Here is an 18,640-nt window from a genome sequence, read left to right as displayed (position 1 = left end):
GAATGTTATCTTCTTCTAGAGGAACCTGCTGCATACAGTCCCTTTCATGCAGGTTTTTACAGTTCTTGATGCAAATACTGTGCCTTACTTGGCGAGTCTTTTTTCGTCTATCCAATGCACTAAACAGGAAGGTTGGATATCAGTCATTGTTTGTGGCCTTTTGATATATCCGTGTGTTTATTATTACAAATATACAATATATTTCCTGTTGAGACCACCATGAAACACAGATAGACACTGACAAATTCATAAAAAGTAATGGGAATTCATAATAAGAATAATGCACAGTAAAGCTGGGACCCAGGTGGTGTACAGGCACATTTACGTTATGTGACAACGTGAGTAGTGGTGCTGGTCGCTACCATTTAGAGATGTATCAATCACCTAATGGGATTAAGTTTCCTCACGAGTGATGTTTTTATCGCCACCTGTAGCATATGCAGCTGAAAGCAACTTCTTAACTCTTTGTGGTCACCTTGGTCATTCAGTGCTGACTTTTGGAAATGGGAGAAAAGCCTGACGTTTTAAAGGAGTTCGACCAATGTGACTCATGCTGCAAGCACTACAGGAGCTTTTCCTCACAATGTGCAGACATACACTCCATTCTTCTAGTTGGAGTGTGTGTTTTTATCTTTGTACAGACAGTCCCTACAAATGTGAACGTGTACCCTTTTGTGTAATTGCACAAGGTTCTACAGAAAAATAAATAAGATTATGATGCAAAAAACAGTACTGTGCTGAACTTGGACCTACCTTGACGTAGTCCACCGTGGCATCCAGACTAGCTGTAGGCTCCCTGGGAAACACAGACAGAGAAAAGGCCCGATTGAGTGAGCACATCTTGTCCTTGATGGTGGTTTTCACACCAATTAACTGTCCTAATCTCAACTTCTGACTGCAACTCGCCAGTTATGACTGGTAGATGCCTCTCAAACAAGCATCCTGGTGTCTAGGTTAGCAAAAGAACAAAAATAAAAACCATAGTCCAAATGGGTTAGTGTGTCAGGGAAAGCATACGGCATGAAACTGAAGTAGAAGCTCACACTCAGCTGCTTCTAACTCAAGTGTGTGGGTCCCATTCCACTTTCTCTCTTTCAGTAAACGTGTTCCCTCCCTCTCTTCGCCATCATAACACACATCACAGCCACACGCCTACCCTTCTGAGTCCACTGACAAATTCACACAGAGGCTACAACACACACACACGACATAGACACATGTATATACACTACCTATATATTCACCCTAAGTCAGTAATACTTTCTAAAAACGTTACAATACATACAATTCTATGTCTTTATGTTTCACTCATCAATTTTTCATCAGGTTTTTCAATTTCAAACTTTACTCGGTGATCCTTGAAGCACCACAGTACAGTAACTTCTACAGATTCCATCTTACATTTTCTTTGCTCACTGATGATTCTGGAAAGTAACCCCTACCCTTTTCCTGACATTTTTTATATATTTCTGTATACAAAAGAGTGATTGCACAAGTTAACAAAGTGGAGCACACAAGACTTTCTGCTGGAAGCTTATGGCCAGAGGTACTAAGCCCAAAGCCTTGACGACTTGAACAAGGTTGCTGGTTAAAGTGGCTTAAGCCTGCACTAGTGTTCCCACGGGAATATTAGCATAGATCAACGCTTAGCAAACCAAACATGTTCACTTTAAGCCCTCTCGCTTGTAATATGGCTGAAAATATCGAGTGGGATTTCATTATGCAATTGAACAGAAGGCCCCTTTCACAGAGCTCATTACTCAAGGGGGGTGAAGGGTCCTTTAGTCATCACTTCTATTCTTGAGCACAAAAGATCTGAACTGCCCACGTACTGTATCTAGACCCCCGAAAAACATATTCTTCTAATACACCTTCCTTCCAAGGTTTCCTAAAATAAGTGTGCATATGGATTTAACTAGTGTGGGAAACTTAGAATGCATAATTATATGCAGTTTGAAGCTTTCTCACGGCTGTACCATAAGTACACCACAAATGGGTTGAGAAAAGTAGAGGACATGAAACAGAGCTATTTCAATGTGCATTAGCTTGTGTGTACAGTTTTCAACACTGGCGCTACACATCGTCATTATCACATAGATCACTTATGGTAGTGTGACACAAACATTCCACTCCACATGCAAGGCTCAGAGAGGAGGGGAACATTTTTGCCACTCACTTTCTTAAAACTCTTAATGACACTTTAGTTACCTCTTTAATGCCACCTTCCTGTTTTGCTGTGAGTTATTTCTTAAATTCAATAGTGTTCCTCAGTTCAATAACTTAATGGTAATTGCAAAAAGTCTACTTTTTATACACAGGCCCTACCCAAACCCCCCCCTGCTATAGCTTGACATTGATATAATTTTCGGAACATTTGCAATAAAAGTCACTGTTACTAATTGAGGAAGTGACATATGGGTCTCTTCGGGGTGTCGTGTGTCATACAAAACCAATTATTGTAGAAGTGGAGTTGAGTTATTTGACTTCCGTTTTGTTTGGAGAGTCTCCAACGCTCCACCCACATTTCATGGCATACGTGTTTTTGAGTTTTTCCTTGCCCTGATGGGGGTTCAGATCAGGGATGTCGTCTATTGTCTATCATCTACTGTATCTACTGTTGCCTGCTTGTTAAGCCCTTTGAGGGTATTTTGTGATTAAGGGCTGTATAAATAGACTTGACTTGACTTGACTGACGTGAAACATCTTCAACTACTCCCTTTGTAAACAGGCTACAGTATATCCTAAAATGGATCAAACCAAACCTATTGGATTATTTATGGCTATTATATTCAGCTCCAAAACCTTCTCTTTTCAATTGCCATTGTTCACTTGTGACACAAATCAGGTCTAACCCCTGAATTTGCGTATCAAACATATTTAAAGCATAAAACGTAAAGGTACTTATAATAAAGTAAGATGATTGATGGACAAATGGAATCGGAATCATGGTGTGCACTCTGTTGCATTCAAAGACCACTGATTAAAGTGCGAAATCGCAACACTTGACAAAAACAATCAGTGAAGCATGACGACATAAATGTGTGATGAGTGGGTCGTGAATGCTTAATCCTGAATGTATCCTGTATAGAGTTTTTATGTGGTGGGGGAAATGCTTCTTTTGTAACGACAATATCAAAGTTACATAAACAAAAGTGAATGAATAACAAGCGCCCGTCTGTCTGTAGACGGACTATAAATGTTTGAGTTTTGCTCGTGCAGAGGATAAGGATGTCTGAAAATGATGAGCATGTCTTTCCTGTAAACTACAATCCAGCATGTGGCTAGCATTGCATACTTAGCACCACATCCCCAACCACACAGCGTACTGATATATTTCTGCTGTGACCTCAGTGGATGTCCCCAAACATCGGCCACATCAACCACCTTCCCCTCGTAACTCTGCCCTTGGCCTCTTGTCCAATCCGACCAGACAACACCCATGTAAACATTACTGATGCTGAATGTAGAGGGGGGTTTCCACTTTTCCATAGGGAGTTCAAAGGTCAATCTGCAGCACCTCAGCCATCAGGTGGAAGATAATCTCCCAATGAACATACTTGTCCACTGAGCTCTGATTAAGATTCAAATGAGTGACGTTACAGACTGTGTAAAATAACCATTGCTAACTTTGACTTTTGCTGCCAGTCTTGCTGAAACAGCATCAGGCGCTTTCTGCTTCTATGACCACAAGACTGACCTGCTAGACAAAGACAACACACACAAGGAGAGAAAGCCACAGGAAAAAGTAAAAAAAAAATGTGGGGGGGTTTACTCACCACAGTCTTTTTCTGGATTCTGTTGTTCTTTTTGCTTGCCCACATGACATTTAGCATCACCACATGTGGCTTTAACATGGGAGTACACTGTGTGTGTGTGTGTGTGTGTGTGTAGTGAGCTTGTGCAGTGCTGACAAAGGACAGATGAACCAGATGCAGTGTTAGTAGATGACCAACAGATGTCACTGTCAAACAAATACACTATAGCTCTGAACTGCTGTGTTTGACTGATTCTAATTTTTTGGTATAAAAGTATAAAGCACACACATATGCATATTTTGGACATTTTGACCAATTTGGATTCAAATAGCCTCCTTCTTCTTCTCACTTGGTGGTCTGCTGACCCGCCCACTGAGGCCAACAGAAAGACAATCTGGCCAATCAGGAGCTAGAGCAACATAAGGTCAGGAGTATAAGGGTCAGCTAACGGGGGAGCGATGGAAAGTCGAGTCGGACTGTCCAGTGGTTACATACCAATGGGGTGCACTCCCTTATCTTTTTATAGGGCACTCCGTTTCAAATCAACACGTCCGCTAGACCAATTACAATTGCCTTCATAAAATCAGGCTTTTTCTGTACAATATCATACACATTCATACATTTTGTCATATCATTATATATAGTATATTATCATTCTATTGTATACTATATGGGTGGCACGGCGGCTGAGTGGTTAGCGCGCAGACCTCACAGACCAGGGTTCAATTCCACCCTCGGCTATCTCTGTGTGGAGTTTGCATGTTCTCCCCGTGCATGCGTGGGTTTTCTCCGGATACTCCGGTTTTCTCCCACATTCCAAAAACATGCTAGGTTAATTGGCGACTCCAAATTGGCCATAGGTATGAATGTGAGTGTGAATGGTTGTTTGTCTATATGTGCCCTGTGATTGGCTGGCTACCAGTCCAGGGTGTACCCCGCCTCTCGCCCAAAGACAGCTGGGATAGGCTCCAGCACCCCCGTAACCCTTGTGAGGAAAAGCGGTAGAAAATGAATGGATGAATGTACGTATACTATATAATATATTATTGTGTAATAAATTATTAAATGATACAAATTGAGAAAACATTTAAAACCTCCCTTTATAACTTTTAATCTACAGCATATGGTATTTCTGAAGCCAATAAACGGTTTATTCAGTTTTTAGACTTTACACTGTCATACTCTGCAAGACACTTCCTGTTTGGTGCTCTTATTTTGAAATGCTGCACTTCCTTCTGGGGGTAAGATACAACCGCTTTACCAAAATGGAACTGTGCACAGCTGTTTCCAATTGCAATTAGTTGAGTTTATACATTCAGCGGTTCATTACTTCTGTTTTTGTCACCTGTGCTGTCACGTGACCGTTCTCCTCATCTGGTACTACTGCCCAGGACAACCGTTTGTGTTTTCACGGAGCCTTTTTCAATTTTTGGTTGCCTGTAAGCTGGTCAACTGTGTACCGGTGAATATGCAGCGTCTCTGTACACTTTCAGAAACATATACAGTAGAAAATGTGCTAAAAATGACTATTCATTCATAATGTTCATTTTTAATACTTCTTATTTGTATCTATGAATACTTTCATGACCATATACCGTCTGTAATGTAGTTAGATTTCTACACATTCCCTTACCTCCACAACTATTCAATCATCAACATCCATCTTATTCTTTCCAGTGAAAGCAGACAAATTACATAACAGCCAGAAATGATGAGTCTGCACCAAAGCCAAGGGTAGAAGAATGATGTTCACTGTGCAGCCACCTCCGCTTGTTGAAGGTGAGCTGGACTAATTGTCCTACTGTGTGTCAGCAGTGGATGAAAAGGCAGAGAGATGGATCGTGCAGACAAAAGAGTTCACAGTAATCTGTGATCTGCTCTACCACACCCTGACCTACAAAGGTAACCCAAATGCTGGGGGCTACACACACATACATAGCTGGCTACATCAGATACAGTCGACTGTAATCCTACACTAACGACAGAAAGATGGGAGGTCATGATGACGGATGAGGAGTGCGTTTTTGTGTGGGTTCCTTCTGATGTTGAGCAAAGTGCGGCACCCCTCAGGCTTCTCTTGTTTTATAGGTTAATCTGAAGGGGAACCACAGACTAAATCTCTGAGATGATACTGTATTCATCACAATGTTACGACCTGCTCGGTATCAGCTTTCAACTTCAATAAAAACCAGCTCTAACAAAGACAAATGCATTGAGCTTTTTCCAATAGTAACATAACGTATCAGTAATTCATCTGCGTTCCTTACCGGTAACTGTGGAAGTCATCAATAAGATTTTGGACCAGTGGTGACGTCAAAGGTTGGTGGACACGTGTCATTGCCAATGTTGTGCTTCCACCAAGTACTTGAGTGTGATTGGCTCTGTGGTCCCAGGTATAGTTCGCAGGGTTGAGGGTGGAGCCGCCTCGCTTGCGTCTAGGAAGAGTTCCATGAATGGAGATGTGCTGGTAAGAAGCTGCGGGGACCTCTAGTTCGTTACACCTTGCAGGGAGACTGGGAAAGGAGATTGATCTTTTTGACTAAAGTGGTGTGAAAACAGTCATCAGACAAGACGTTATCATACTACAAAGCAATAGTTGCTTTCCATATGATGGAGGTATGCTTATGGGTTTGAATATATCTATGGCTATAGTGTAAAATGCACATTTGGTAGAATATTGTTAATATATATCCAGAAAATGGGCCGCTTGAACGTCCCACTTACCTTGGCCTGGAGCTGAGGAGATCCATGGAGCAGGCAATGGAGGCTTGCAGCTTCCTTGAGGGGCAGCTACTTTCACTGGAGGTCCCGAGGGCTGGGGGTGGAACTGTAGGGTGGGAAATGCCTCCCAGGGTGTGATGTGCATGGAGTGACCTGGGTAGGCTGGCAAAACGCCCCTCTGCCATCATCCTCAGCTCTACAAAAACATCATAATCATAATTCATAATCAAGTTAATCCATTTAGGCTTAGACCGCTAACAATCTGTTAGTGAGCAATACTACAAATGTCTATTAGATTCAAAGTAAATACAGGTGCAGTATGACTGATACTGATACTTTGCTTGAAATTGTCCAGCTTCGCGGTTCGAGTTTTGCAGCTTGATGCACGGTTTTTCAAAAATAAAGCAAAGATACAGCCAATTTGTCCAAAAATTAAAAACATGTTACATATTTTTAGCCCAAAATAAGCATTTGAAGCGTAAAAACGGCTAAATGAAGTAAAATATAGATGTAAAGCTTTTAAAGATGCTGTGAATATGTAGTATTCTACACTGGTCACTCGGTGTCAGTAATGTTAGTAATGTGACTTGACTGCCGGAATAACAGCCTTTTATTTCAGGTTTGAATTACTTTTAAAGATGCTGTGAATATGTAGTATTCTACACTGGTCACTCGGTGTCAGTAATGTTAGTAATGTGACTTGACTGCCGGAATAACAGCCTTTTATTTCAGGTTTGAATTACTTTTAAAGATGCTGTGAATATGTAGTATTCTACACTGGTCACTCGGTGTCAGTAATGTTAGTAATGTGACTTGACTGCCAGAATAACAGCCTTTTATTTCAGGTTTGAATTACTTTTAAAGATGCTGTGAATATGTAGTATTCTACACTGGTCACTCGGTGTCAGTAATGTTAGTAATGTGACTTGACTGCCGGAATAACAGCCTTTTATTTCAGGTTTGAATTACTTTTAAAGATGCTGTGAATATGTAGTATTCTACACTGGTCACTCGGTGTCAGTAATGTTAGTAATGTGACTTGACTGCCGGAATAACAGCCTTTTATTTCAGGTTTGAATTACTTTTAAAGATGCTGTGAATATGTAGTATTCTACACTGGTCACTCGGTGTCAGTAATGTTAGTAATGTGACTTGACTGCCGGAATAACAGCCTTTTATTTCAGGTTTGAATTACTTTTAAAGATGCTGTGAATATGTAGTATTCTACACTGGTCACTCGGTGTCAGTAATGTTAGTAATGTGACTTGACTGCCGGAATAACAGCCTTTTATTTCAGGTTTGAATTACTTTTAAAGATGCTGTGAATATGTAGTATTCTACACTGGTCACTCAGTGTCAGTAATGTTAGTCATGTGACTTGACTGCTGAAATAACAGCCTTTTATTTCAGGTTTGAATTATTTTTAAAGATGCTGTGAATATGTAGTATTCTACACTGGTCACTCTGTGTCAGTAATGTTAGTCATGTGACTTGACTGCCGGAATAACAGCCTTTTATTTCAGGTTTGAATTATCTCACAACACAATAATCCCCAATAAAAAGTTAAAACTCAAATCTGAACCCCTGACATCACTTCCTGTATGTCAGTCAATCCGCTCCTTTAGGGAACACGTTTACAAAAACACACACCAGCATGAGTGTGACTTATGTAAAACAAAAACCAAACTAAAGCCAATCTTGTAATACTACGTCACATCATATATCTGACCCTGATCTATACTGTAATCTGAAACACACACACACTGCACAGTACTTGCCAGAGAAGATATTATGCACACATGAAAAGAATGAGTACAACAGGTGCCGCCACAACTACATTCACCCTCACACACCCTTTCACATTGTCATGGATATAAAGCACGCATTCCCTGCAGGGTGATCATTCCTATCATGACATGACATCACGCCAGTCGTTTACTCAGTTGTTTCTAATGTCCACAAGGAAGCTGTTTATTGGATGATAATCTGATTGTACTGTATGTTTGAGGAACTCCAGAGGCTGAGACATGGCCGACAGCATTAGCAAATCTCTGCAGATTTAGATATTATCAGCACAAGACAGACGATGCAGACGTTCTGCAATTTGAAATTCATGCGGAGTGTATAAAAATAGTCCACACAGGCTGGTGAGGGAGAAGAATGGATAGAACAAACCAAAGGAATTTCAAACACGAGGCAGTTAAATTCCAACGTTAAACCACTATAACTCCTGACTCTAAACAACTGCCCATGACTGTCTGTATTTATGATATTGAAAGTCATATTAGCATTTAGTCATAGTGACACAAGCTTCCACTCAAGACCCAATGTGAAGATGTGTATTGTCATCATTTCTGCCTAATAAACCCTGAACATCATACAAATGTATAAATTTAATAAAAAATACATATTGATGCATGTTTCTGCAGAAAAAAAAAAAATCACCCAAACTTAACTTATGTCTGCTAACAAAGTGTACAGGACTGAATGATGGAAAACTGAACATGTCATCTTCCGCTCTAAATCACTCACTGTACTTCCTCATGCTGGACACCAAAATATTCCAGATATATTGGTTGACTAGATGGTTAGTAACAGATTCCACGGGTCCCATGTCAAATGTTCCTATTCTAAAATTAAACGGAGTTTCATATATTCTATTTTTTTATTCCATTTACATGTGAAATTGATGGTAAAGGATTGCAAATTTACCTAGACCAGGGGCGCAAAGTCCAGCCTAGTTAGGAAAAACAAGGGTAGAGTCCCGGAGTCGCCTTTTGCAACAGCGGATAATTTAGGAATGTAACTTTAATAATTTTACGCATTTTTGTCACTTCAAAATTTGTCTTGCGCGCAGGTTTTTTACATACGTCTGACACCTCTAGCATAGACCTTTGATAAGCTACCTACCAGGCCAATAGTTTCTTTTTCCAACTTCGGCTTTTCTTATCAGGGGTTGTTATAGAAAGTCAGTCGCATGTTTTGGCTTAATTTCTATGCCGGATGCCCTTCCTGATGCAACTCTTGCTCTCTGCCATGAAAGGCAAAAAAAGTATGAAACATGACATAGCACTAGCGTATATGTATACAGTGGAACGGTTAGCTTATGTCACAGTTGCCGTGTTTTCAGGTAATGTGAAAAATATTGCCTCGATTTGCATGCAGTTAGCGTTCAATATGATACGCTAATACGCTGCGTGAGCCCAACTATGTTGTTAATGACATTTTTTATCACAAAGCGTCCTTGTTAGCATCCTTAGCCTGCTAACAAAATGGCAACCAGAAACCAAAGTCAACTAAAAACATAAAACATGTTTTTATAGCTTTACATTTAGAAAACTGTACAAAATGATTATATCGATGATGAATAAAAAGGATAAATGAACATTTGAGGTTACTTTTACCTTCATTTAAGACAGGACTGCACCCAAAGACGGAACACCTTTCTCTTTGTCATGACACATTTCTTAAAGTCAATTATGTTTCTCACTTTCTTTATCAAAATTCTGGCACTCGCAACTTTCTTTTGCGAGAAACACTCTTGAATTCAAGAAATAACAGGAAGGTGGTGAACAGGTTATCCAGATATTATATATTGGCATCCCCTATGGAAACAACTCTAAACCATAGCATTATGCTTGGGGTAAAATGCATTATTTACCCAATAGAAAGGAGCCATATGTTTCACTGGCCTTAGTTTTCAGTCAGATGGCAACAACCCCTCTTGGTGGATATTGTATCTAGTATAATGGCTTCCTAACATATATGGTTAATATCGTGCTCTTGCTTCAGCTTTTAATTGTATCCAGACAGGAAAGGCACCACAAATGGGTTTGAACCCTTCTATTGAGATGATGATGCCACTTAAAATGCAAACACAGCTGACCACTCAAGGCCTTTTCAGCATGACAAATAAAGCTCATACACACACAAAAACACAGTAAAACCAATTCAGGTCCAGCTGAGGCATGCTGGGTCAGAACGGGGATTCCTGCGAGGGGCAGAAGGACTACAGGGGGACCTATTATAAGACCCCGAGGGCTGGTCAGCTGTGTGTCTGTGTGCAAATGTGTATTTGCGTGGCCCCGACCATCTGGTAGACACACAGCCCTTCTTTAGAGGTGAAAGGATGGACTCTCACTGAGTGAAAACACAGACGTAGAGATCTTTTGACCCTACTTAGTTCAGTCATTTTATTCAAAGCAGATCTATGATAAATAAAAAAGCAGCCAGTTCCAAGTGGAGTTGGTGGAAACTGGACCTCTTTTCATGTCATCTTCCAATACTACTTTTTACTTTTGTCACTCCTGTCTAATCCATTTGTTTACTAAAAGTCCACTTACAGAGCACCCACCCCCCTACCTCCGTGCCTCTGGTCTGTCCATCACTTTATTGCTTTTTCACTTCTTTCTCTCATTGATCTGACATGTTTTAAAATAATGGACTTTTTTCTCTCTACCCTTTCTGTCTGTCATGCAAATCACTACCCTCACTACATCTGTCCTCTACATCTGTCCTGTTACTGGATGCAGGCACACAGTCACTACACATGCCATTCACAAAAGGCTTGGAAAAGATGGGGGGGGGGGATTAAGTATCTTAAATAAACTGAATATCAACCATTCTGCAGAACTATAGACATCTTCAATTGCATGCACAGTATATATTGAAATTGCTTGTGATTGGATTATTGAGGTTAAGTGATGATAAAATGACTCTTTGATAATGTTTCCAAAATTGCACAAAAATCTGACAGAGTCATGGCTCTGATTTTTGTAGTGGAAGTCATGACTGATGCTATGGAAATATGCTCTACATACTTTCCGCTACATGGGATAATATTGACAAAGCACAGGCACTTTGGAAAGTCAATACCAATCATTACCTATGGTGTCCCACACGTTAATTAGCGTGTAAGGACCTTGAACGCCTTCTGTTTTGCTAGACAAACAAGACAAAACGAGACAAAATAACATTAACATTACCTCAAAGAAGAGTACAATGAAAATATATGACATATAACATCTCTACTACGCTACACTCTTCTGCACTAGCGGCCCCGCCTCCACCCCCAAAACTAAGAGACAAGGTCTCACTCCGTTCATGCTGTTGTTTTATGGAACAAACATGCCAAGGTGTTGAAACCGATGCACAGAGTGAACTCTCTTCCTTCCCATTTGGAGGCAAGAGATGAGGAAAGCAGATATGAACTTTGCCTGCATTCTTCTGCACTTGAGGAAGCTTTTAGCTATTAGATGCTTGACGGGAACAATTTTTACAGCGCTCGTAGTTATTTTGGGCATCTGGGCTTCCAGAAGTGAAAGTCAGATTTCATTTCCTGCACAAACAAGTTGAAGATGTCAGTTGGATCCCATTCAACTTTGAATGGGAGGTTACATTGATGAGGCGGGATAAGGGCTGGAACACTATGCGGCTACACATAATGTGTTATGCAATCAAAAGTCAAATGTGTCCATCTTTACTATGGCTCTGAGTGCTTGACATCAAGGGGTGCACTGATAGAATATCACCATGAACTACTCTTCTAGTACTGGCATTTTTTATTCTTAAAAACATGACTATCAACACAATCCATCACATAAGGACCAAAAAAAGAGGAAAGAAAACATTTCGAGCACAAGCAGCTCCTTTCACTTGATAACTAATCAGACGTACTTTGTCCATGAAACCTCAGACAAAACATGTTGACATGTGAATAACTCAATTCCAGGCCTTGGGTCGGAGACGCACATACACAGCCTTGGGTGGGAAACGATTCCACATTAACAGGAAGAGGAAATGGCAGAGTAAACATTTAGACAGCAGGCAGCTCATTATAGAGGATTACTTTCAATAAAACAAATGTCTCTTCTAGATACAGTATAAGCATTAATGATGGACATAATTCATACTACATGGAATATCAGTGGGGTTAAAATGTGGGGGGGTCTAGAGTACAGAGGTTTGACACATCCAATTTCATTCCCGCTGTGTGTGTTTGACCTGAGGAGCAAGGACAGCCCTTTGAATGCTAATCTTTTATGTACTGAATAGAGATGAATCTTTAGCCTACACACAGTGTCTTGCTGCACAAACACACAACACAATGGGGAAGACACAAACATGAACATGCTTGGGAATAAGGGGTTTCCTCTGGCAGGCTAAAACTGTCTTCCTGCTATGGCATGCACACACACACACACACACACACACACAAGTGAATTAGTCAAACCACCCCTGGCCTGAAGTGAACAATGGGAACAACTGTCACATGACTGCGGCTCAGAGCGAGCCTTTGTTAGACAGAGATGGAGGTGTCCTACTGCGCTCTTCAGTATGTGGGCCCACCAGTGTGTGTGTGTGTGTGTGTATTACCACATTATTAAAGCCCACAGCAGTAACCGCTATTTAACTAAGTTGTGAATATACTGACTCAGCCACCTGCAACAACTGCTTGAACGTGATGCTGCTCAAGTAACTTCATTTTGCTAAATTAATACACAACTCATGCATGCAGGATTAACTAGAAAACACCATTATGTACAGAATTGTGTATTCATTCTCAATTTCTGTTGTGTATTGTGCTGAATGTATGCACTGGAAAGTGCTGTCTACCTTGGGTATGGCCTGCACTGGTGGAGCTACCCCTTGAAAATTGCATATTCCGCCCACTTCCTAGTCCTACGTAAGCCACACCCCATGCAACATACGCATGCACGACAGTCATGTTTGCCGTCAGCTAATACTACCGACTAACGTTATCATAAAATGGATAGCTTGTCATAAATTGTCAGTCACTTCTTTAAGACTGCTCTTATGTATGTGCACACGACACAGACATTTACAGTACGTACGTAAATGCGACAGCGCTGAATGAAAGCCTCTTCATTGGGCCAAATCTTTACAAAGTTTAACTTTAAATTGTGACAAATTTAGACATTTTTTGGATCATTTTGTCCTTTTAAATCTGTTCTATTGGTAACAGTGTTTTTACATCTTGAATGTCTGTTTGGTTGCTAGTTTTGCTGTGATAATGTCATAAACATTTTTCCTTTCATATTGGTGAATTACTTAGATATAATCTTTACATTATTGAAGTTTCAATAAAAATGTACTGCTTCAAAAGTACAGATTTGGTACCGGTATGTGATATGTAAATGATACCCAACCCGATGCACTACTGATTCATTATCGATTCACAGTTGGTATAGAATGTGAAGCTACTTCGTTGGTCGGTTGCTAAGTCTTTGGAGGCAGTGCTAATGGCTGCATGAAATACCAACCACCAGAAACGCAACACTGCACACACAAACACATACCCACCAATCCCAGTGAAACAAGTTTGAACTGAACTATGATAATCGGCATCAATTAAAAGCGGATTCTCACTGGAAATAAGATCTGACAGAACATGATGACTGCCCCCCCCCCCAAACACGCAAACGTGCACATATGTCCATCTCCATCAACACCTCGTGGGTGGCTCTTCAAGACGTGTTCTCATAACTGAGAGGTCAAAGTTTCAGTTTGAGTAGCCATCACTCAACATGTCAAAAGTGTCCCTGAAGAAGACTGAAGCCTTCATAGCTTAAAAATTCTATGTTCAAATGTAAAATTTGAGTGGAAAAAAATCACCAAAATCATTGAATTCCTAAAATTCATAATACAATTCAACATCACTTAGTGTGTTGTACTTACCGAGCCACAATACACAAATCAAATCACAGATCAAGGTCTTATCTGTCCATTTTCTTGTAATTATTTCCTGCTACACCCAGTGTCTTGAAATGGGAATGCATCAACCCCCAAAAATAAACACATCAAACAAATCAAGTACTGAAACAGTGCCAATAAACAATCAAATGATGAAAACAGCCAGAAGGATAACTGTCAACACCTTAACAGTACATTCACTCACACACACACACACACACACACATACCTGTCGGTGTTCCTCTTATCCACTTTCTAATTATCCTTTATATGCTTCCATCAGACGTCTGCATGTTCATAGTTTATGGTTTGAATGAACGACTCAGGAACAGCAGGAGGACAACAACTCTCACGCTGCCTCAGACAGGCAACAACAAGTAGTGGTGCTTGATGGCAAGCCCGGCCTCTTTCCCCCTCTGGGGAGTGATTTGCGAGTCCACAGCCCCCTCCTCCTCATCTACTGTGCAGGAGGAGTTTCTTTCTTTTTTAGCCAAGTTGCATCTTGCACCCCCACCACCAACTCCTGCCCCCCAGCGCAGAACAAAACTCCCCTGTGCCCTCCCTCAACTCTGACTCGCCTCCTCTCATCTCCTCTGTGTTCCCCGCACGGCCTCATATTTCATTGCTCCCAGTCTTTTTGTATGGAACCTTTTACATCCACACCAGCACCAAGCGGTCGAGCGCCTCGAGACGATTCAGATGTGACCTAATGTTGCCATGCTACGTCACGGCTCAGTCTTGTTTGAGCAAGGAAGTTGAACCACTTGACTAAGTGTTGACTCAGCTATAAATCAGCTGAGTCGGAGCGTTGAAAGTATTTTTATAACAAAGATGTTAAGAATGGAAGTGCGATGAGCTACACTTCATGGAGTGGAACTAATAAAACCATTCTAGTATCATATATACTTTAATACATTTGAAATGCATGTACTGCATATTAGCCACAAATACTCCTATCTTTGTCCTGTGTTGTGTATTTAGGTGTGTGTTTCAACAAAACCTTCACACTTGTAATGGAAACAAAGATGGTCAGATGGGATATTCAGTGGATGCCTGCACATTTTGGGGTTCAGTATTCAGGACCTCATAAATGTGAGGAATTACAAGGTTTTCTCTTGTTGCAAAACAGTACTACATCTCCCACAATCCCACATTACATTAACAGCAGGCTGGATTAATCATTGACTGTATTACAGTCATGAAATGTACAAATATCTACAGTAAACTTGAGTATTTCTGTTAATCTCTTATATGTGATTTCATACAGGCATGTTAAAATGGGAGGGTGGTACTTCCAGGAACCTTACAGTGAGTCAGGGCTGTCATCACCAAGACACCCTCCCTTTTTTTATTCTTGTTAAATGTTGGCTACAAGTGCATCTAAATAATCTGTGTTGTGTATTGTTTTTCTTCACCATATTTAGCTCGAGGTCACTTACATTTGGAATCATATAATTTTGTTATGAATAATGTATGCACACATAAGTCCGGGAAACAGATGCTAGGATTGAAGTTTTGCAGACAATGAAGAAATAAATTAAACACGGTAAACTGTGATGTATAGCCATTTCCTTCACAAAGACTCTACCACAGTATTTTTAGATTGGATTAATTGCACTGTACAGGAAGCCAGCAACTTCAAGGCTTTATCTTCAACCTGAGCAAAGTCTGGATACCAAAATACTAATTTTCCTCAATTTTTGTATGTCCTCACACCGGGAAAGCAGTTTCCTGTACTTCCTGTTTATGTGCCTACTTTGGCCAACCCTTGATTTGGCACATGGGTATGCAAACCTCATCATATTGGCACAAAGCCTGGCTGACTTATTTCCAAAAATTGACTCCCGGAGGGCACCAGTGCTTTTCAAACAATTAAGTAAATGGAGCCCCCATCAGCATTATGACTTGGTAGTAATTCAGTAATGGTTTGTCCATTATTGTAATGGGTATATATTAGCTGTGTTAATAATTAACCTGTCATTACGTTGCATACGTCTACCTATTGTTGTGGCTGGGATATACTCGGGATATACTCTGATACATTTTACACTATGGGTGTTACATGCAGGAAGAGGTTCACTCTGTGCACTGGCTTCAGCAGCTTGGTGTGAATGGAGTAAGCCCTTTTGTCAGCCTTTTGTCTCTGTGGGTGGAGACGGGGCCGGTAGCATACACACACAGTACAGAAATGCAATGCAATTAAATTGGTAGATAATGTTCAAAATCTTGCCTCATAGATTGTGTTGTCTCGTGACATCTCTACTATATACTATATATTTGGGGCAGGGGGGGGGTGTAAGAGTGTTTTGGCATTACAGATGTTGTATATGGGGAACATGGAACTACTGTACATGTACAGAATACCTCCTTGATTTAATGCTTTCCTCCATACCCATACTTCTTCTAATCTCTCCTTGTGCCACTCACTCCCCATTTCCCACACACCCTTTCCTCCTTTCCTCCACCACACATTGCCTTGGGAATATAGTGTGAACAACCCTGTGCTATCCGTGAGTGTTTTTGATCAGAAAATTCCTTATTACACTTACTTCGCAGCATCATGACGAATAACTGCAGAAAAAACATAAATTCATGTTTTGACTCCCTCTTTTCTGTGGAGTATCAACGTCAGAAAAAAGCTCATCACCAGATTTTTCTTGATTATCATGATTCATGTTCTTCTTTAGTTCTAACATTGAAATACACAGCAGGGTTTCCCAGACTTTTCTAGTTAAAGGTTTCACATCGTACTATTTTTCAACAATTTTAAACGAGTCTCTGGGGTACCACAATAGTATATTCAAAGTGCCGTGCCACTAAATCTAGACTTGCTGCTGGAATTTAGACTTTGAAAAGTGCTTTTACTAAGTCTTACTGGGAACGCGATGATTTGTGTGCCTGTAGCTTTAATGCTAATGTACGTCTGTAGTCACAGCTGCTCTAGGGTAGACTGACGGAAACATGGCTGCCAATTCGTGCCTACAGTCTCTCCGAACACCACCAAACATTCAGCATACATTACTGTGGGGAGCACTGGAGGAAAGGTGTGGTGGGTGACGCAACAACGGGGACTGTTGGAGGGAACGAGGATGGAACCGCCAACCTTCCTGTTTCTGGATGACCTATTTAGTTGTTAAATGACCTTAGGTACACGATTGTAGACCTGCACAAGACTAGAATGGGATACAAGGCCATCAGAAAGAAGCTTGGTGAGAAAAACACCATTATGGACTGCTTGGAAGCCCCCCCCCCCCCTGCCCAAGGAGGCGCATGTATAGGCCTGTCTGAAGTTTGCCAGTGAACACATGAATGACTCCGACAAAGCTGAGAAGAATGTGATGTGGTCAGATGGGACCAAAATTGAGTGTTCAGGGGAAGAGAAATGCTGAGAACAACATCCCTAGAGTTAAACATGGAGGGGAAAACACTCGGTTTTGGGGCTGGAGGGTACAGGAAGAGTTACTTAGTATATTTATGACTGAGGCCATGCGTTGTAGAAACCTGGATCACAACTTCCTGGCCTTAGTCAGAACCCTGAAGATCGGTCGTGGATGGAAAACATACGATCAAGATGGACTGGCTCAATCACAATCAGATTCTAGAGCGGTCAGTCTTCAGATTTTAATCTCCTAGAAAATCTGGAAAGAAAGAACCTCCAGGATTTGGACAGTCTGTAAAAAAGTGAACCAAAATCCCTCCTCTGGCACAACCATTCAACTAAAACAGGCTGTTCATCAGCTGGTCAGAACACAGCCTTTAAAAGTCAAATTGTCATTGTCATTTTCTCTTGATGGCAAAGGTAGAAAAGCCTTCGCTCGTTGAACGCAGTTATATTGACTTGCATAAGAAAGATTGCTGCTGAAAGTGTAACCTTGACAGTCCTGATGGCATGACATCAAGATCCCACCTGAGATCTTTATCGGCGGTGCCCTTGTGATCTGGGGTGATTTTTCCGTCAATGGAACAGTGGAGCTTCAGGTTAGGGTCCAAGGGCAGCTGGCTATCTGGGGATGTTGCAGAAGGCATCCATCATGACTCGAGGCCCTCATCTGTGTGGTTCACAATGTCTGCCTGACAAAGGGCTTCTTCCAAAGGAATACCATTACTCTTTTGGACCATCCTACATGTTCTCCTGATCTAAATCCAATTGAGAACATTTGGGGATGGATGGCACAGAAAGTGCCATGGACATCACTTCCAGACACTTTTGACCAACTGATGAACAGCCTATTTCAGTTTCATGCTCAATTTTTTTTTTTTTTTTTGGGGGGAGGGGGGGGGGGGTATTTTCACTCCCATTTCTTCTTTTTTATTTTGAAGCTGTACTCAGAATTTTGACTAGAAGTGCACACAAAATAAAAATGGACAGATTTCTGCGTGTTCTGGCTCTAACTATCTGGGATCTGTCTAATTTTAGGGATGTTTTGACATATGCTCGATAACAGGAGAAT

At 40.9% G+C, this 18,640-nt stretch overlaps 2 protein-coding genes across 4 annotated transcripts in view; one reads left to right on the top strand and one right to left on the bottom strand.

Annotated features, from left to right (window-relative positions):
- bcar3 (BCAR3 adaptor protein, NSP family member) overlaps positions 1-18,640 on the bottom strand; it is a 49,489-nt gene that overhangs the window by 22,572 nt on the left and 8,277 nt on the right. For 2 of the 3 annotated variants that reach the window (XM_058073014.2, XM_058073018.2), the window contains 3 exons: positions 6,480-6,672; positions 6,023-6,268; positions 754-796 (listed from right to left, as the gene is read on the bottom strand). In XM_058073014.2, the coding sequence (XP_057928997.2) occupies positions 754-796; positions 6,023-6,268; positions 6,480-6,672 (482 nt within the window). Of the gene's footprint in view, positions 1-753; positions 797-6,022; positions 6,269-6,479; positions 6,673-14,418; positions 14,593-18,640 lie in introns of those variants that run through there. The other variant, XM_058073016.2, reaches the window with a different exon arrangement.
- The window catches only part of hps3 (HPS3 biogenesis of lysosomal organelles complex 2 subunit 1), a 34,301-nt gene continuing 21,106 nt past the window's right edge, over positions 5,446-18,640 (top strand). The window contains exons 1-2 of the mRNA XM_078790021.1: positions 5,446-5,489; positions 5,571-5,657. The gene's annotated coding sequence lies outside the window, so the exon portion shown is untranslated. The remainder of the gene's footprint in view (positions 5,490-5,570; positions 5,658-18,640) is intronic.

This window comes from Doryrhamphus excisus, linkage group LG4 (assembly GCF_037039965.1).
Source record: "Doryrhamphus excisus strain RoL-2023G ecotype Guam linkage group LG4, RoL_Dexc_Guam_v1.1, whole genome shotgun sequence".
In the NCBI taxonomy this organism is placed as follows: Eukaryota; Metazoa; Chordata; class Actinopteri; order Syngnathiformes; family Syngnathidae; genus Doryrhamphus; species Doryrhamphus excisus.
This window is presented reverse-complemented; position numbering and strand designations above follow the sequence as displayed.